At 41.4% G+C, this 21613-nt stretch overlaps 1 protein-coding gene and 1 pseudogene across 1 annotated transcript; both read left to right on the forward strand.

Moving 5' to 3' along the window:
* Window positions 1-16413: 16413 nt before the first annotated feature.
* Window positions 16414-17412, forward strand: Vom1r37 (vomeronasal 1 receptor 37). The gene has a single exon (NM_001008923.2). It carries the CDS (start codon window positions 16450-16452, stop codon window positions 17410-17412), a length of 963 nt encoding a protein of 320 aa, NP_001008923.1. The 5' UTR covers window positions 16414-16449.
* A 2326-nt stretch (window positions 17413-19738) lies between these two features.
* LOC147996762 (Nuclear RNase P) lies at window positions 19739-19913 on the forward strand (annotated as a pseudogene).
* The last annotated feature ends 1700 nt before the right edge of the window (window positions 19914-21613 follow it).

Consider the following 21613-nt stretch of genomic DNA (forward strand, 5'->3'; position numbering starts at 1 on the left):
GTTCAGGTCTATGGTTATCTGCAACCACCCTCATCCATATCAGTAGGGATCTGGCAGAGCCTCTCAGGAGACAAGCATATTTGCTCATGTCAGCAAGCACTTCTTGGCATCAGAAATATTGTCTGGGTTTGGTGGCTGCATATGGAATAGATCACAGGTGGGGAATTGTCTGGATGGTCTTTCCTTTTGTCTACTCCTTCAGAGTAGAAATCAACCAAATAGAAACAAAAGGAATAATAAAAGAATTAAAAAAAACAAGATCTGCAGGATCTGTTTTGTTTTGTTTTGTTTTGTTTTGAGAAAAACAACAAAACAAATAAACCCTTAGCCAGACTAAAAAGAGAGCACAGAGACAGTACCCAAATTAACAAAATCAGAAGTGAAAAGTGAGACATAACAACAGAAACTGAAGAAATTAAAAAAACATTATCATATTCTACTACAAAAGCCTATACTCAACAAAACTGGAAATCTGGAGGACATGGACAATTTCCTAGACAGACGCCAGGGACCAAAGTTAAATTAGAATCATATAAACCATCTAAACAGTCCCATAATCCCTAAGGAAATAGAAGCAGTCATAGAAAGTCTCCCAACCAAAAATTCCAGGACCAGATGGGTTTAGTGTAGAAATATATCATACCTTCAAAGAAGACCTAATACCAATACTCTTCAAACTATTACACAAAATAAAAACAAAAGGAGCACTAACCAATTCACTCTTGAAACCACCATTATGCTTATACCTAAACCACACAAAGACCCTACAAAGAAAGAGAAATTCAGAGCAAATTTCCTCATGAATATTGATGCAAAAATACTAAATAAAAATCTTACAAACAGAATACAAGAACATATCAAAATGATCATTCAACATGATCAAGTAGGCTTCATCCCAAGCATGCAAGGATAGTTCAATATACAGAAATATAACAGTGTAATCCACTATATAAAAAATCTCAAGGAAAAAACCCACATGATCATCTCATTGGATGGAAAGAAAGCATTTGACAAAAATTCAGCACTCCTTCATGCTAATAGTCTTAGAAAGACCATTCTAGGCCCATACATAAACATAGTAAAAGCAATGTACAGTAAACCAGTAGCTAACATCAAAATAAATGGAGGGAAACTTGAAGTTATCCCACAAAAATCAAGGACTAGACAAAACTACTCACTATCTCCCTACCTTTCAATATAGTGCTCAAAGTCCTATCCAGAGCAATTAGACAAAAAAAGGAGGTCAAAAGGATACAAATTGGAAAGGAAGAAGTCAAAATAGCACTATTTGCAGATATTATAGTACAGTTAAGTGACCACAAAACTCCACCAAACAACTCCTACAGCTGATAAAGAACTTCAGCAAAGTGATTGGATATAAAATTAACTCAAACAAATCAGTAGCCTTCCTCTACTCAAAGGATATACAGGCTGAGAAAGAAATTAGGGAAATGACACCCTTCACAATAACTACAAATAGTATAAAATACCTTGGCATGACTCTAAACAAAGAACTGAAAAATCTGTATGACAAGTATTTCAAATCTCTGAAGAAAAAAATCAAAAAAGGTCTCAGAAGATGGAAAGATCTCCCATGCTCATGGATTGGCAAGATTAATATAGTAAAAATGTTCATTTTGCCAAAAGCAATCTACAGATTTATTGCAATCCCTATTAAAATTCCAACTTAATTCTTCATAGAATTAGAAAAGACAATTTGCAAATTCATTTGGAATAACAAAAATCCCAAGAGAAGGAAAACTACTCTGAACAATAAAAAAATCTGGGGGAATCACCATCCCTGACCTCAAGCTGTATCATAGAGCAATAGTGATAAAAACTTCAAGGTATTGGTACAGAGACAGGCAGGTAGATCAAAGTTATAGAATTGAAAACCCATAAATGAGCCCACACACCTATGGTCACTTGATCTTTTCAAAGGAGCTAAAATTATCCAATGGAAAATAGACAGCATTTTTGACAAACAGTGCTGATTCAACTAGTGGTCAGCAGAAAGAAGAATGCAAATTGACCCAATCTTATCTCCTTGTACAAACTCAAATCCAAGTGGATCAAGACCTCCACATAAAACTAGATACACTGAAACCAATAGAAGAGAAATGTGGAAGAGCCTCAAACACATAGGCATAGGGGAAATTTTTCTGAACAAAACACCAATGGCTTATGCTCTAAAATCAAGAATCGGCAAATGGGATCTAATAAAATTGCATAGCCTTTGTAAGGCAAAGGACTCTGTAAATAGGACAAAACAGCAACCTACATTTTGGAAAAAGATCTTTACAAATCCTTCATCTGATAGAGTACTAATATCTAATATATCCAAAGAAGTCAAGAAGTTAGACCCTAGAGAATAATATAATAAAATTTAAAAAATAGGGTAGAGGGATAAATAACAGATTCTCAACTGAGGAATACCAAATGGCTGAGAAACTGGTAAAGAAATATTCAACATCTTTAGTCCTCAAGGAAATTTAAATCAAAACAACTCTGAGATTCCACCTCACCCCATTTAGAATGGCTAAGTTCAAAAACTCATGTGAGAGTAGATACTGGCAAGGATTTGGAGAAAGAGGAACACTCCTTCATTATTGGTGGGAATGCAATCTGGTACAACCACTCTGGAAATCAGTCTGGCAGTTCCATAGAAAATTGGACATACTACTACCTGAGGACTCAGCTATACAACTCCTCAGCATATGCCCAAAAGATGCTCCAACATATAACAAGAACACATGCTCCACCATGTCATAGCAGCCTTATTTATAATAGCCAGAAGCTGAAAAGAGCCCAGATATCCTTCAACAGAAGAATGGATACAGAAAATGTTGTACATTTACACAATGGAGTACTACTCAGCTATCAAAAACAATGACTTCATGAAATTCGTATGCAAATGGATTGAACTAGAAAATATCCTGTGTGAGGTAACCCAGACACAAACGAACACACATGGTATGCACTCACTGGTAAGTGTATATTAAACCAAAAGCTTGGAATACCTAAGGAAATATTCACAGATAATATGAAGTCCAAGAAGAAGGAAGACCAAAATATGGATGCTTTATACCTTCTTAGAAGGGAGAACAAAATACTCATGGGAGGAAATACAGGGACAAAAACTGGAGCATGAACTGAATAAAAGGCCATCCAGAATATCAAGTTTCTAAATATAGAAATTGAAGAAGGTATCAAAAATGGAAAGATTTCCCATGCTGGTGGATCAGTGGAAATTTAGTGAAGGTGGCCATCTTACCAAAAGCAATCTACAAATTCAATGCAATTCCTAAGTAATATCTTCGTTTCTTCATCTATGGTGATTGAATCTTTTGCTCGGTATAGTAGTCTGGCCTGACATATCTAGTTGCTTAGGATCTGCAAAACATCTCTACAGGCCCTTCTAACTTTTATAGTCACTGTTGAGAAGTGAGGTGTATTTCCAACTGGTCTACTTTTATCTGTTAGTAGTCCTTTCCCCTTGAAGCTTTTAATATTCTTTTTTTCTGTTTTTGTTCTTTTTATTCCTTTAACAATACTCTACTTCTTGATTTTGTTAGTTATTTCATTTATATACATTTCACGTGTTTCCCTTCCCTTTCCCCTCTCCAAAGACCCCCATCCCATTCCTCTCATCTTCACATCTAAGAGGGTGTTCCCCCACCCACCCATCTATTCCCTCCTCATTCCTTTATCATCTTCCTTCTCTGGGGTATCAACCCTCCACAGAACCAAGTGCATTTCCTGCCACTAAGGCCAGACAAAGCAATCATTTACTCCATTTGTAGCGGGGGACATGGACCAGCCCATGTATGCTCTTTGGTTGGTGGCTTAGTCCCTGGGAACTCTGAGGAGTCCAGTTAGTTGATATTGATGTTTTTATGATGGGGTTACCATCCTATTCAGCTCCTTCAGTTCTTCCCATAACTTTTCCATATGGGTCCCCTGACTGAGTTCAATTGTTGGCCATAAGTACCTACATCTGTCTCAATACAGTACTGTAGAAGCTCTCAGAGGACAGGCATGCCATATTCCTGTCTGCAGGCATATATTAGCATCTTTGTCAAAGATCAAGTGACTACAAGTGTGTGGGGTTATTTCTAGGTCTTCAGATCTATTCCATTGATCTACCAGTCTGTTCCTGTACCAATACCATGGAGTCTTTATCACTATTGCTTTGTAGTACAGGTTAGAGAGGGTGATCCCCCAGAAGTTCTTTGTGGTTGAATAATGGAAAGGTTGGAAGAAGCTGAGGAGCAGGGCAACCCAATAGGAAGACTAGCAGTCTCAACTAGCCCAGACCCCTGAGATGTCTCAGACACTGAGCCACCAACCAGGCAGCAAACAGGAGCTGCTCCAAGACCCCCAACACATATAAGAATAGGACTGTCTAGTCTGGCCTCAATGGGAGAAAATATGCCTAACCCTCATGAAACTTGAGGCCCCGGGGAATGGGGTAGTGTAGAGAGCGGCACGGCGAAACAAAGATGGCGCCGACATCCAGCCTTGTCTGGATATAAACGACTTACTGCGCATGTGCAGGCTTGTCCCCTTGCTAGGGCTCCCTCTAGTGGTGAACAGCGGTACTGCACATGTGCGGTTTATTCACCAGGTGTTAGTTGACCGTTATATGCTAATGAGGTGATTCATTCTCCGCCAATCCCTGGAGGACAAGTAGTGGGGTGATCCAAGCCCCACCAATCCCTGAGAGATAATTAGCATACTGCTGTCTATATAAGCCGAGCGATTTTGCTGCTCGGGGTCCCTGTTCAGAAGAGCTGTAACACTGAGAAGAGCTGTAACACTGAGAAGAGCTGTAACACTGAGAAGAGCTGTAACACTGAGAAGAGCTGTAACACTGAGAAGAGCTGTAACACTGAGAAGAGCTGTAATACAGTAAAGGCTTGCTCGCAGAAGAATCCTGTTGCCGCGCGTCGTTCTTGCTGGCGGGACATTGGGCGCGCGACAAGTGGTGCCAAGACCCGGGAACCAACATCGCCGGTGCCGAGGGGACCCTTCAGTGTGCTGAAGAGGATTCAGAACTGCGAGAAGGTAAATTAAAAGGCAAGCTCCGAGAGGCATGCCCCTTTTTGGATTTAGTCTTGCCATGGAGGGATTGTTGCTCGTTTTTATAGTGACTGTTGTCTTCTTACTAGTTGTGTTAAAATGTGAGGACATAGTCAAGGCAGGACAGAACATTCAAGAGAGCATGTCAGAAACGGAGCAGAGTGAGAAATTAGGAGCGCGCAAAAAGAAAAAGGTTACTAAAACAAAAGTGAAAGAGATACAAAAGGCGGAAGAAATGCCGCTGGAGGAAAAAATAGGTATACCCCGGAGGATGAAGTACAAGTCATCCGGAGAGGATACTTTGTATCCATTAAAAGAATCAGAAGCCTTAGAACTGACTGGTAGTGACTCTGAGCAAGAGTTGTCAGAGTCGGAGGAGGAGGAATTAGAGGAAGAGGCAGCCAGATATGAGGAAGAAAGATATGGGCCTAGGTGGAGAGCCACTGTGAAGAAACCGAAAGTTATTAATGCCTCGGTGGCCTCCACTCCCCCGCCTTATATAGAGGGGAAGTGTGAGTACTCTTTCTGTCCACCTGAAACACAGCGAGCACTTAGGCAAATGTTTCCTGTGTTTGAGGACGATGGCATTCGTTCTCATCAGCCCCTAGAGCACAAGCAAGTTAAGGAACTGGCAGAGTCTGTTCGTGCCTATGGGGTTACTGCTAATTTTACCATGTCACAGGTAGAAAGACTAGCAAGCATTGCCATGACTCCAGCAGACTGGCAATCTGTGACAAAGGCCTGTCTCCTTAGCATGGGACAGTATATTGAGTGGAAGGCATTGTGGCACGATGCTTGCCAAGCACAAGCACGTGCAAATGCAGCAGCAGGACAACCTGCCTGGACATTTGACATGTTAACTGGACAAGGGCAATGGGCCAATAATCAAACTGCCTTCCCCTTGGAGGTATATGCCCAGATTGCTATTAGTGCTGTCAAGGCATGGAAAGCTCTAACTAACAGAGGAGAGGTGTCCGGGAACCTGACCAAGGTCATCCAAGGACCAAGTGAGCCTTTCTCAGATTTTGTGGCCCGCATGATGGAGGCTGCTGGTAGGATTTTTGGAGACCAAGACCAGGCCATGCCCTTAATAGAACAGTTAGTTTTTGAACAATGTACCAAAGAATGCCGCAATGCAATCCTCCCCTGGAAATCTAAGGGGCTGCAGGCTTGGCTGAAAGCCTGTAGGGAAATAGGAGGACCACTTACCAATACTGGTCTAGCCGCAGCTATATTACAAGGACAAAGGCGGCCTGGCCTCTCTAGCAGAGGCATCACGTGTTTCCAATGTGGAAAGCCCGGTCATATGAAAAGGGAGTGCAGGAATCAGAATCCTGGTTTTAATCCAAAGAAAGTCCCAGGACTGTGTCCAAAGTGTAAGAAAGGGAAACATTGGGCCAATGAGTGCAGGTCAGTAAAGGACATAACAGGGAAACCCTTGGATATGTCAAAAAACGTCCAACGGGGCCCCCGTCCTCAGGGCCCTCAAATATATGGGGCAACCAGCTCCCCAGTAACCTGGGCTCATCAAACTTCCCCAGGAGAGCCACTCCGGGTTCCGCAGGATTAGACCTCCGTGCCACCTCCAGAATCGTCCTAACCCCTCAAATGGGGGTGCAGCCTATCCCCTCTGACTTTCATGGCCCTTTACCACCCAATACAGTTGGTCTGCTTTTAGGACGCTCCTCTACTACTCTTAAAGGATTGGTGGTACATCCTGGGGTTATTGATCAAGATTATGAGGGCCAGTTGAAGATCATGTGCTCCTCCCCACGAGGTCTCTTCTCCATTTCCCCAGGTGACCGGATTGCACAATTGCTTGTTTTACCCAGTTATCACGCCCAGTTTAAATCGGGAAGTACAAAAAGAGGAAAGAAGGGTTTCGGCTCTACGGGCACTGATTCAGCATATCTTATGGTCGATTTACACGCTCGACCTACTCTGATCCTAACCATTGAAGGAAAGACATTTGAGGGAATTCTAGATACAGGGGCAGACAAAAGCATTATCTCCACTAAATGGTGGCCTACAAAATGGCCCATTACTCAATCTTCCCATTCATTACAAGGTTTAGGTTATGAAGCTAGTCCAACTATTAGCTCTAGGCCCTTAAAGTGGAAAGCCCCAGAAGGACAGGAGGGTAGTTTCGTCCCATATGTTCTTCCTTTACCTGTCAACTTATGGGGAAGAGATATTTTGGCTGAGTTAGGGCTTAAACTTATGAATGAGAATTCCCTACCAGCACAGAGAATGGTAAGGGATATGGGGTATGTCCCAGGAAAAGGCATTGGTAAGCATCACCAAGGAACTACAGAGCCAATTCAACCCACTGCAAAACCCGATCGTCACGATCTGGGTTTTTCTTAGGGGCCATTGAGGGGGCTATGCCCATACCGTGGATAACAGAGGAAGCTGTATGGGTTCCTCAATGGCCTCTCTCCTCTGAAAAGCTGGAGGCCGCTCACCAATTAGTAAAGGAACAGTTGCAATTAGGACATTTGGAACCTTCAAGCTCACCCTGGAATACTCCAATATTTGTTATAAAAAAGAAGTCAGGAAAATGGAGACTATTGCATGATCTTAGAGCAATTAATACACAAATGAAATTGTATGGATCAGTCCAACGCGGTCTTCCGCTTCTTTCTGCCTTGCCAAAGCAATGGGAGGTTATTATAATAGATATTAAGGATTGCTTTTTCTCTATTCCTTTACATCCTAAGGATAAAGAGAGGTTTGCCTTTACTCTGCCTGCAATAAATCATGTGGAGCCTGATGAGCGCTATCAATGGAAAGTCTTGCCCCAGGGGATGGCAAACAGCCCCACTATATGTCAGTTATATGTACAACAGGCCCTGACTCCTGTCAGAGGGCAATATCCATCACTAACGATTCTTCATTACATGGATGATATACTCCTTTGTGGATCCAAACCTCAAGAGCTTGAGATAGCATATGCTGACTTAATTAAACATTTCCAACAGTTTGGGCTAACTATAGCTACTGAAAAGGTTCAGAGATCGCTGATGGGCAAGTTTTTAGGAGCCGTTGTACATCCAGAAGTTATTACTCCACAAAAAATTGAAATCAGGCGAGATCACCTACAAACCTTAAATGATTTTCAAAAACTTTTGGGAGATATTAATTGGCTACGGCCATTCCTGAAAATATCTACTGCTGAGTTAAAACCTTTGTTTGATATATTGGAAGGGGATCCGCAATTAACATCCCCGCGATCCCTGTCTATGGAGGCTGTAGAGGCCCTCCGAAAGGTGGAGAAGACTCTTTCTGAGGCTCAATTAGTAAGGATACAACCTGATGAACCTTTTGAGCTATGTGTTTTGCAAACTGCTAAATTACCCACTGCGGTGTTATGGCAGAATGGCCCCTTACTTTGGATTCACCCACAAGCCTCTCCGGCTAAAACCATAGAGTGGTACCCCTCAGCGGTGGCAAGATTGGCTATGAGAGGACTAAAAGTAGCTGTAACTCATTTTGGTAAACATCCAATAAAAATTGTTATACCCTATACTGCAGAACAGCTCCAAGTGCTGGCTGCTACAAATGATGACTGGGCAATACTTGTGTGCATCTTTTCAGGGGTGTTTGATAATCACTACCCCAGGCACCCCATTTTGACCTTTGCAAAATGTCATCCCCTTGTGTTTCCCCGGGTTACCAGCATGGAACCCCTTCAGGCAGGGGATATTGTTTATACGGATGGATCGAAAACTGGTTTGGGTACTTACGTGCATGACGGTAAAGTGGTAACTAAGCAATTTACCCCTAATTCCCCTCAATTAGTTGAGTGTCAGATTGTATTGGAAGTGCTCCGAGTGTTCCCTAGTCCATTAAATATTGTTTCAGATTCCTCCTATGTGGTTAATTCAGTTAAATCTTTAGAAGTTGCGGGAATGATTAGAACCACTAGTACAGTGGCTTCTATGTTTCTGGAGATCCAGCAGGAGTTACTATCTCGGCATTCCCCTTTTTTCATCACCCATATAAGGGCTCATTCAGGGTTGCCTGGCCCAATGTCTCATGGGAATAACCTGGCCGATTTGGCTACTAGAGCCACTACGTTTGCTGTGCTGACTCCTGTGGAAGCTGCCACCCAGTTCCATTCCTTATTTCATGTTACTGCTGAGACCTTACGCAGACGTTTTCCTATATCTAGAGCAGAGGCCAGAAAAATAGTGCTTCGCTGCGGTAATTGCAGTGCGTTTATTACCACCCCACATGTGGGCATTAATCCCCGTGGCCTTCGACCCCTGCAGGTTTGGCAGATGGATGTTACCCATGTCCCCGCCTTTGGAAAATTAAAGTATGTGCATGTTTCCATCGATACATGCTCCGGGGTCATAGTTTCTTCTCCCTTGTCTGGGGAAAAGGCCTCTCATGTCATTGCCCACTGTCTTGAGGCTTGGAGTGCTTGGGGTCTTCCTAGGCTGCTCAAGACCGACAATGGCCCTGCTTATACTTCAGAAAAGTTTAAACATTTCTGCAATCAGATGGGTGTTGCACACCTGACAGGACTTCCTTATAATCCTCAAGGCCAAGGAATCATTGAACGTGCCCATCGCACATTAAAGGCTTATTTAAATAAACAAAAAGGGGGAATTGGTGAGGTGCCGCCAACCCCCAAGGTTGCCATCTCCACTGCACTTCTTACTTTAAATTTCTTAAATTTAGACGCCCATGACTATTCGGCGGCAGAACACCATGGGCAGTGGCCTATTCCACCCAAGGATCAGGTGAAGTGGAAGGATGTACTCACTGGAGAATGGAAAGGCCCGGATCCTATTCTAATACGATCCAGGGGAGCGATTTGTGTCTTTCCACAGAATTAAGAAAATCCAATTTGGGTACCTGAGCGTTTGACTCGAAAATTGCCTTCTGCTCTTCCTGAAGATGAGACTACGAACCCTACTATTACTACTGGGAATGGTAATACAGGTTAATTCGCTCACCCTGTGGGCTATTGCCAGATCCTGGCCAGTACCCATGCCAGTTCATAGCAATTCTACTGTTTTGAGAATAAGACTGACAAGCATAATCTCTGGCCTTGGTTTCAATGGGTGCTGTCCAATGAGCAAGGGTTATATACATCCCTGACCCCCTTTGCTAGGTTGATGGGAGAGAACTTCGTGCTGTATAATGTTTCAGCTACCAGAAAAAGGTGATACCAGGTTGATCAATATTCAATATAATAACCTCTTGGTAAATAATACTGCCACTAGTACTTCAGTATGTGCTAGATCACCTTTTTTCTGATAAGCACTAATGTAAGCAGTGGTGCTTTAAATTGTAATAGCTCTGATGTAGTCTGCTATTTAGCTGAATGCTGGGATGGCACTAATGACACCGCAGTGATGGTTAAGATTCCCTCCTTTGTGCCAATCCCAGTGGAGGCAAACCCAGATAGCTTTCCTATTCTTAATTTGCTGAGAGCCAAAAGAGATTTTGGAATTACGGCAGCCATAATTTCAGCCATTGTGCTGTCTGCTGCCGCAGCTACCACAGCTGAAATCGCTATGACCAATCAAATACAGACGGCTGAGACTGTCAATCAGATTGTAGAAAGAACTGCAGTGGTGCTAGAGATACAAGAAGAATTTAATACCCATTTGGCATCTGGCCTTCTATTAGCCAATCAAAGGATAGATTTAGTTCAAGAACAAATTGAAGCACTGTATCATATGACACAGCTGTCTTGTGTTTCCTCCCTTAGAGGTTTATGCATTATTCCTTTGTGAGCTAACTTTTCTCAGAATTTTCAACAGAGCAAAGAAATCTCGAATTATCTGAAAGGAAACTGGTCCATGAAAGCAGAGCAACTATCAAGACAATTGCTGATGCAGATTGCTGTCCTCAACAGCACTAGGCTGGACCCCATCACAGTTGAAGACTTTACCTCATGGATTACCAATGCTTTCTCCCTTTTCAAGGAGTGGGCGGGCATGTTTGTCCCGGGGAGCTATTGTCCTCCTGGGTTGCGGAGTAGGTCTCTGGCTTATTGGCTGTTTAAAAAAGAGAACATGCCAGACACAAAGTGGTTGTTTACCAGGCTATGACCACCATTAAAAAGGGTACTTCTCCCAACATATGGCTGGCCTCTTTGAAAGATCAAGAGTTCGCCCTAGATCATTTTTGTCACAGTCATGTGGAGTCATTGTATCCAGGGACGGGCAACTTTCCTCGAACTCGGACCAACCTAAGACACGGGGCCCGGTGGCGATAGGGTAACTCTATGACGGGTAAGGCCGAGTTTGGATGAGAACGACCTAAGACAGGAGCAATGACAAGATTGACGTGACACCCAGATCTAGACCAGTCATTTTATTAAACAAAAAAGGGGGAGATGTAGAGAGCGGCACGGCGAAACAAAGATGGCGCCGACATCCAGCCTTGTCTGGATATAAACGACTTACTGCGCATGTGCAGGCTTGTCCCCTTGCTAGGGCTCCCTCTAGTGGTGAACAGCGGTACTGCACATGTGCGGTTTATTCACCAGGTGTTAGTTGACCGTTATATGCTAATGAGGTGATTCATTCTCCGCCAATCCCTGGAGGACAAGTAGTGGGGTGATCCAAGCCCCACCAATCCCTGAGAGATAATTAGCATACTGCTGTCTATATAAGCCGAGCGATTTTGCTGCTCGGGGTCCCTGTTCAGAAGAGCTGTAACACTGAGAAGAGCTGTAACACTGAGAAGAGCTGTAACACTGAGAAGAGCTGTAACACTGAGAAGAGCTGTAATACAGTAAAGGCTTGCTCGCAGAAGAATCCTGTTGCCGCGCGTCGTTCTTGCTGGCGGGACATTGGGCGCGCGACAGGGTAGTATGGAAAGGGGTGGACATCTTCTTGGAGACAGAGGAGAAAAGAAGTAAGGTGAGGAACTGTGAGAGGGCAGACTGGGAGGTGGATAACTAAGGACTCAAAGGAAATAATAGTAATCGAAAAAGAGAGAGAGAGAAGGGCAGACTAATTATCTGCTTGATCAAATACCTTACATTTTTATTTCCACATTCCCAACCTCTAGCACAAGATATTATACGGGATAACCCTGCTGTTCTAAAACAATCTTTATATTTCTGCTCTATGAATACTTACCTAAACACTTGGCATTCCCCGTTCCAACCATAGGGCTATCTGCCCAGCTAAGGCTAAATTCAACTGTGGTATAATACAATTTCATAACTCTTTTCCATTGTTTATTCTTTCCCCTATATTTGGAAGCTGTCTACATTACAGTTTGTCTAATTTGATATGTTTTATTTGATACTCTAATAAAATGATTCTTTGTTCCATTTGTTCCATTCTTAAACACTTTTACTAATGAAAGTATGAATACAAAGAAGTGACTCACAATTTTCATTTTATATTCTGGTTACCATAAAGAGGTCACCTAAAATTTCAGTTACAATGGCATAAGTACCCATCATTATACTCATATAAAACAATAAATATATTATTAAGAATTGAATAATATCAGAAGAACACTATAGATTTATGAGTTCTTCCTGTCTCAACATGTTGTTCCAATTACCTTCTGTTCCATTGTCCTCTCTTGATGTTGCAGAAAGAAGGGAGTTGTGACTCTCCAAACCAACTCAGTCCTCCCAGAAAACACAGTGCACATCACATTCTACTTTGGAACTGCTATGGAAATTATAGATATTCAGGTCTCATGCACCAATCCTCAGAAATGCTTACCCAAATATTCTCAGTATATTCTATGGAGTGTGTAGAAGACAACGTTCTTGACATCCACCATCTTAGATTTTCTGGAGATTTTATCCTGTAATTTAATTTAACCACCATTAGTGTGAACATTTCTCTTTACATAAACAGACATTTTCTAGACTGTCTCCATCACACACATTTCAAATCTTACTACTTTATTTATTGTGTTTTAGAAGCATGTGCCCTGTGTACTTACATACATATGTCATTGCACCCATTTGGAGGTCAGAGAACAAGTTAAGGAACAAATTTCCCCACTGATACCATGGAAATGAAATAAATGGGTTTTAGATAATATCATAGTTTTCTTTTTAAGTTATTTAAAGACTTTAGTGTATTCCATTAATTACTATGTGCTGTTACCTTAGGAAAGCCCTAGTCTCGGGGATAGCCCAGTCTTTGACCTCAATAACCAAGTCCACAGAGACATTGGAGTAGCAAAAAGACTTTTGTCCTCTGACCTGGACATATGAGATCTGTATTTGAGAATTGTGGGAATGAACACTGCAATGAAAGATCTATAATATCACAGTGCCTAGTTAGACACCCTACATGTCTCAGAGGAAATTGCCTATATGGGTATACAAAACCATAACAAGTCTCTCTTTCTCTAACAAATTTCTCTATCTCTCTCACCCTCTCTCTTTCATACACACACACACACACACACACACACACATAGATATTTATAGATATAAATGATATATAGATAGTATCAATACAAATGATTTGTTTAGACATAGATAAGCCAATATTTTAAAATTCTAAGGTAGTAGGTTCTATGAAGCCTTTAAAATATTCCTTTCATATTTATTAACTCTCCATTTTCTCTGCCAAATGCTATCTTTCTATTGTCCCGAAGGAAATTAATAGTCCACAGTCCATTATCTATATCAATCCTTTAAATGTCTATGTTCTAGCAAAGTCCCTTAACCATCTGTTTACTTCACTCTTGACTTTTATATAGGTATTCCAAATCAAACACACATAACTCAAGATCCAACGCTATTGTCTAAAAACTTGGAAAAATATGCAATAATTTTTTTTAATTTCTGAAGTATCATATGCAAAACCACCCATTTACTTAACACTTTCATAATCACATTTTGCTTAATAGAGTTGTAATCCCCATTGTATAAATGTACCACATTATAGTTATCCATTCGTCAACTGATGGACAATTAACCTGTTTCTATTTCATGGCTTTTGTGAATACAGCAGAATGAACATGGATGGTTCTCTATTATATAATGATTGCTCCTTCCACATCCTTCACTGTATGTGTAAAATTGATTCTTTACATTTAAAATTCTACAGAAAATATTACATTATGCTTCTAATAATCCTCCATGATGTATCAGAAAATGAGTCATGATTGGCCTCAAAGTAAATGGACATTGGAATAACCCAATGACTTATGAGAAAACATAGACTTCAGTTTCTTGACCTGTTGAACTGAAATGTCCCTGTCTAAACAGGAAAATACTGGACTACAGATAATGTGCTGTTTGAGTTTGTCATGTCAGCACAATTTTGCAACAATGAAATTGTACAGTGTAATGCACTCCCTGGAAATACACCGAACAAATCTCTTGATCTTCCCTGTAGTCAACCTATGCACATCTCATGGCGTGGCATCTTTTTTTTCTTTTTTTCTTTTCCGGAGCTGGGGACCGAACCCAGGGCCTTGCGGTTGCTAGGCAAGCGCTCTACCACTGAGCCAAATCCCCAACGCACATCTCATGACAACACCAATTCAGAACTTAGATTTCCCCAAAGGAAACAAGAAAAACTTGTTCTAATTTCTGCTCAACTCGGCACTATTATGTAACAAACTCTTGGGCATCGTCATTAATTACCAGAATGGAAACATGTTGGTTTGTTTTTTCTTTTTTGAGGCATTCCAAAATCTACATACAGACATGCCCAATAATAACACAGATGACACAGTAATGTACTCTCTGAGGAATGTCAGGACCAGGCATTGTCCCTTTTTGAGCTCTGATATCTGGCCTCCTTTACCAATCTGCACAGCACTTCCTAGAAAGTGTAGATAGGAAGCTATTTCTTTGCATCTGTCTCATGAAACCAATACTCAGTGAAGATCTTCGAGGGAAAGGGGGAATCAGAGCTTTTTCTGCAGGAACTGTCCAGGAGCTGACCTTCATCCCTGTGAATAACCCCATCCTTGCTGTGACTGGGCAGGTGAGATTCCTGCAGATTTACATTTCTGCGTAAAGCTCTCTTCTCCTTCCTAAAATCTACTGTATTCTGAAACCAGCATTAATCATTACAATGAATTTGTCTCCACAGTTTTTCTAACTTTGTCAATGATTTCACTAGTCTAAGGAAATGTCTGTTTAATGGCTCAGCACTCAGCTAAAATGTCCTCTAATATAAAATCCAAATGTGATATGACAAATTTTTTAGTTGTTGGATGGAAGCTTATTGTTCCTATGGAAATCAAAATAAAACCAAGTAAGTTAAAGACTAAACAGGAGCATTTAAATTACCTGTGTATGCAAAGACTTTAATGGAGATGATACTAATGTCTTTGGGTTGTGGTTGAAGAAAGCTGGACATTTATCTGATCCCATCATCCATTCCTTAAAGAGTTAAAGTTTGGAAATTTGTGAATCAATGATATGCTTTTGTCCCTAATTTTTTTCCTCAACATAGATGTTATATGTGTATATCAATATTCTTTGTAAACAGAAAGCTATAGACCTTTTTCAGAAATATTGTATTTTCTATCACAATTGTGGGTAGTGTAAAAACATATTAATAGAGGTTGGATTTCAGCGAACATTCTTTATAAAATTCTTTATAAAGTTCTTATTTCAATTTACTTTTATCAAGTAAAAATACTAAATACATATTATCATTTGTAAATATTGTTTTACATATTTTGACTTTGTATATACTAGTGTTTTGACTGCTTGTATGACTGTGAAGGTACCAGGTCCCTGGAGTTGGAGTTACATATAGTTGTGAGGTACCATATGAACTCTGGCAATTTAATGTGGGTCCTCTGGGAGTCACAGATTTAACCACTGAGCCATCTCTCCATCTCTTAGTTTATTTTATATTATGTATTTATTCTATGCACATGACTGTTATGCTTGCTTGTATGATCAAAAATACATGAACGCTGTTGTTGTAAAAACAGGTTGCAGTGTCACAAATGTGAGCAGAAGGCATTAGATCTAGAACCATCACTTCAACAATAAACTTGTACTTTTAACACTTTGTAAAGAGGGTCAATGTTGAATTCTAATGGAGCAAAAATGCACTCCTGTATATGAATGTTCATGTATACATATGAAGAACTCATAATGTGTTTAAATATGTGTTAAGTTGTTGAAAATGGGAGACAGACTTGTATCACATGCACTGTTCCATGATGAGGGAAGATAAAGTAAAATAAGTGTAAACTTAATATTCTGGGTTAATGTCCATGCAGGGTTTATTCAAAGAAAACTCTTATAGTGTGGCAAAGCAATGCCCCCTTCCTTGGAATAAAAAAGACACTAAATCAATTGAAAATCTCAGATAATTGAGAAGACACTTGAAGACAACAAAGTCATACCTGATCATTACTCCAGTGTCAAATGAAATCATCTCCATGGTGTCTCAAAATAAAACCCTGAAATTCACAGAGGAAGTGGCTCTTCAGATCCTTTTGCTTTGCCAGTCTGGGGTTGGGACTGTGGGTAACGTCATTCTGTTTCTTCATAATTTTGTTCTAGTTTTGACTGACTCTCAACTGAAGCCCAATCATGTCATTCTATCAAACTTTGCTGTTGCCAATATTTTTATTCTCTTCCTCTTGACGTTTACAAACACTATGGCAGTTTGGGCTCCAAGGAAGCCTCCAAAAAACCTCACATGTAAACTTACATACTTCTTTTACATGGTGGCTCGAAGCACAAACATGTGCTCCACCTGTGCCCTGAGCATTTACCAGTTTGTCACTCTTGTTCCTGGTAACTTGACTAGGGTCATGCTCAGAGAAATATCTCCCAAGGTCATGAAATATTCTTGTTACAGTTGCTGGTTGTTCAGTGTCTTAAATAATGCTTACATTCCAATGAATGTCAGTGGTCCACAGAAAACAAATAATGACACTGATCCTACGGGTAAGTGGGTCTGCTCCATCTCTGGTTTCAGTGTTGGCATGAGTTTCTTGCGGTTTGTCCAGGATACTATATTTATCAGCACCATGGTCTGGACCACTGTGTCCATGGTCATTCACTTAAACAGACACCACCAGAGAATATGTTACATACACAACCCCAGTAAGGACCACAGAGGTTATGCTGAGACCAGAGCAGCAAACACCATCCTGATGCTGGTGGTCACATTTGTGACCTTTTATCTTCTAGATTGTATTTGTACTTTTTTTCACATTTCTTTTGTGGACACTCGTTTCTGGTTGAGGCATGTCAAAGAAATTCTGACTGTTAGCTTCCCCACCATTTCTCCCTTAATATTGATCTTTAGGAATCCTAGGGGTCCTTGCCCTGTACCCTTCGTTGTGGAACTGCAAAGTCATGTGACTGGGGTAGCCAGTCTGGAGCAAGAGTGAGATCAATATGTGTCCAAACCCTGAGAATCTAAGCCTGAGACAGGCAGAATTAGAACTGTTCCCTCCTTGTTCTGGGTCTGGATGTACCCTTTTACATAGCCTGTACAACTTCCATATCTAACATACTTAATGTAGTTTTGCGTTAAACTTCTTATCTCCTTATTAAAACATGTTGAAGAAGCACTTGGAATTTCTCCACATGTAAATGAAGAATTTCAAGAACTTCAGACTCTGAGAATGACATACACTCACCTCCAACCCTTCCCTCTAGCCAAGATTTACATAGCCTTTGTTCACCCCTAATAAAGAAAGCTATTTCAGTGAAAAATGTCTTCAGTGAAGGTTGTTTGTCCTGCACTCACTTTAGCTGAGATCCTGTTAACCTACTTACCAGGCTAAGCTGCATTTCTTCCAGTAAAGCAGGTGGTCAATGGAACCAGTATATCCCAAGTGAGCCTCACAAAATGATGATTTTCATCAGCTGTCACAAAATGATTCAATAGAACCTCTGGTTCAAACAGGACCAGATGAGTTCATCCCAACCTTTGATATCATCCCAAAGGCCCCAACTCTCCATAATTGATGACTCACAGGTCATTCTTTTGTTTTTTGATTTATTCTATCAAAAAGTTTTCAGAGGCATTGAAAGGACAACTGAGACCATCTGGCCATGGCACTTCCTGATATTGGTAGAAAGTCTTCAGACCTCTGCCTGAACCTCAGCAGTTTATCTATGCACTTCTACCTTATTCTCCTCAAAAAGGAAAAATGCAGTTACACAGCAGTCAATAAATACTGCTAGGATAGTTACTGGAGCTCTTAAACCTACCATCAGTGTGACATTTTGGGACACTGTGGAATTCCCTCATAGCTGCAAGGCTTCTGGAATGTTCTTCAGTAGATCAGATGTTTCCTTTCCTTTTACATTATGAGAATCATCACATCATTAAAAAATAGAGATTATGAAATATGTGCCCTCTTAAACTTCTATGTAATAAAACTAACCCCAAACAGACCATCCTTCTTTTTGGGGAGCAAATTCTTGAAATAGTGCCATTTATGGGCATGGGAAATTCTTCCACCTGATTCATGGATCAGGTCACTTTTCTTGAAATAGTGCCATTTATGGGCATGGGAAATTCTTCCACCTGATTCATGGATCAGTTCACTTTCCTGACTTGGCACAGAGACAACAATGAAGGGAAAACTCCATTCCCTTACTTTCTAGTTATCATAGCTTTTAGAGATAATGTTTTGAACACCGTGTGACAATGTATCTCTGTCCTGCCTTGCCTAAGGAAACATTAATATAGATTTGTTAAATAAAAAGTCTATGATTGGGTTGGGGATTTGGCTCAGTGGTAGAGCGCTTGCCTAGCAAGCATAAGGCCCTGGGTTCGGTCCCCAGCTCCGGAAAAAAAAGTCTACGATCTCTGGCAAAGATCAATTTTGTAAAGTGAGACTTCTGGACAGAGAGAGGAATTCTGGTATTAGCTGATGGGGTTGCTAGGACTTTAGTTCCAGCTTAAGCCAACAAAGTCACCATAGGTTGTGTATATTTTGCCTATGGCAGGGAAAGCCTATGTGTATTTTGCCCATGGCAGGGGCAAAGTGTATAATCTGTGTGAATTTTGCCTGTGACAGAATCAGATTGTCTGAGTTATTCTATCTGTGGGACAAACTGGTCTGTGTACTTTGCCTGCAGAGAGAGCAATTGGTCTCTTTGTATTCCACCTGTGGGGCCGTCTGAGTTGCTCTGTCTATGGTAGGGATAGTTTGTCAGTCTTCCTTGTTTTTCTTTGTGTTCTTGGACTTAGACTGACAAAATTTTTGGACGTGGGACAGACTGTTTCTCACCTTGATCTTATTCTGACTCATTTTATAGAAGTTAAGTCTAAGGACCACATTATGCAACTTGGAGTGACCTGCTTTTGAAGTTAAATGGCCACTGGATAGAGAGAGACCTTTTATCTCCCCTGGGTGTCAGCAGTAGAGGATAAAATGTTTCAGAAGCATTCCCTTCTCTGCTTTGCTAACACTTCATAAACAGAAACAAGAAAAAGCCTACTCCAGCCCAGCAGCCAGTTCCATCCCCGTTGACAGCAACAGCTTTCGGGCTGGAGAATTGACTCAGCAGTTAAGAGCACTGTCTGCTCTTACAGTGGTCCTGACTTTAATTCCGAGCAATCACCTGGGGACTTCCTTTTTTTCCTCAGGACCAGCTCTTGGTTTTACAGCTCATACTGGCTTATTCCCTCTTCTCTTCCCCCTCTGCCAAGTGCAGGCATTGTGCAGGTATGGTGCACATCAGCATTCATGGTCCCTAGAAGATCTGAGGCTGGAGCCTCCTACAGCCCTAACGAGGCTTTCCTTTAGTTGGGAAATGAGTCCCCAGAGAGCAGGGCTCCAGGCCTGGACAGACTGGCAGGGGATACCCCAAGTGGGCAGATGTATCACTCAAGAGAAACTGCAACTGACTCCTGATCACTCCATTTGTTCAGTAAATGGCTATCCTTCTTGCCAAGAGAAATGCTTGTTCCTTGTCTGTACAAATATCATCTCTGAATTTTAAAATAAAAGAGAAAACGAGAGAGAGAGAAAATAAGAAGGGAGCATATTTGCTTCTTATCATGTCAGACACACCTGACTGTTACCAGGTAACTGTGGGGTGGAGTTTAGATCAAAAGCTAACAGCTACCCCCCTAAAAATTATAGGTTCTCATCACCACAGACAAAGGCCAAGAAACTGGCTCCTGGCCCTGCAGGAAACCCATCCAGATTAGGGCTTCAATGCAGTAAAAGATAGGGAACATCTCCAGATTTGCCACCGGGCTCTGCAAACAGATCTCAACAATAATTTGGCCAAAGTTTAGATATGATATTAGATAAGAGAAAACAGAATTCTAATATGGTAGCCCTGGACTTCATCAATGAGTTAGTGCCAAATATCAGAGAAAAGTTACAGATTCAAGCTAAAAAAAAAGTTGCAGAGAGAGTGTAGAAGAGTGCAGAGTAAGACAAGAAAAAAATTATTAGAATCCTTCTAGCCAACAAAGCCTCAGATCCAGGAGAAAAGACTACCATAGAAATGGCCGAAGGCTTATTTATCAAAGAAACTGGACTCAGGGGCAGCAGAATGACCACCTTGCCTGAGTATTATTATTGCTACAGCACTGCTGGATAAAGATGTAAATAAATTAACTCTGGGACTCATGACTACCCCTACCACAATTATGATTGATGGCTCAGTAATGCCTACATGCTTCATTATCAAACTTTACTAATCAACCCTGCTGAGATATTCTCCAGCCACCTGTTTCCCTGAACCCTGCAACTCTCCTGCCTGATCCTGACTTACACAGTCCAACCAACCTGACTTCATAGACTCTCCTCTGTCAGAGACAGAGCAGACCTGGTTTATGGACAGAAGCAGCTTCATCCATGAGGGTCGGAGGAGAGCAGAGGCAGTGCTGACAATGTAAATGGAGGTAATCTGGACTCAGCCACCTCCTCCAAGCACTTCAATGCAAAGGGCCAACTAATAAAATCAACACAAGCCCTAATAATGGGAAAAGGAACCAATGGCTAGAGATCACAGCCTGGCTGACAGGCTGCTAAGGAGGTAGCCTGAAAGGAAACAGCCATCTCTAGATTGGCCACTGTGCTACCTGAACCACCTAAAGCGACCGATACATTCAGAAAAACAAATAAATGGACTGGTGAAGAGTAACTGAATATGAGCCAGTATTACCCACCTCTTTAACAAGAACTGTTCTCAGAAGGATCCACAGAGTCACTCACCTGAGAGTAAAACAAATGACAGACACAGTGAAACAAACTAAGATGCCTTCTTCTGCCTAACCTTGACTCCCCAAAGCCAGGACTACTTTGCTTTTGAATGGAAAGATCCCATGAGAGGCATCACAGTACAGGTCACTTGGACCAGGCTGCACCAAGGCTTCGAGAACTCTCGAAACCTGTTTGATGGGGCCCTGCATCATTGCCTCACCATCTAGCCCACAGGTGACCCTTCTGCAATATATAGGTGACCTTTTAATTGCAGAAGAGACTGAGGAAGACTGTCTCAGGGGCATGAAGCAGCTGCTGATAGAACTGAGTGTATTTGGGTTTTTGAACATCAGCTAAGAAAGCCCAAATCTGTCAGTGTCTGTCACTGAGAACCGAGGGATGGCTAAAGGGG

Source organism: Rattus norvegicus, chromosome 1 (genome assembly GCF_021556685.1).
Source record: "Rattus norvegicus strain SHRSP/BbbUtx chromosome 1, alternate assembly SHRSP_T2T, whole genome shotgun sequence".
Classification (NCBI taxonomy): domain Eukaryota; kingdom Metazoa; phylum Chordata; class Mammalia; order Rodentia; family Muridae; genus Rattus; species Rattus norvegicus.

Bases quoted from the DNA above. Each gene is read 5' to 3' on its own strand.
- Vom1r37 (NM_001008923.2), top strand. From the start codon at position 16,450: ATGGTGTCTCAAAATAAAACCCTGAAATTCACAGAGGAAGTGGCTCTT.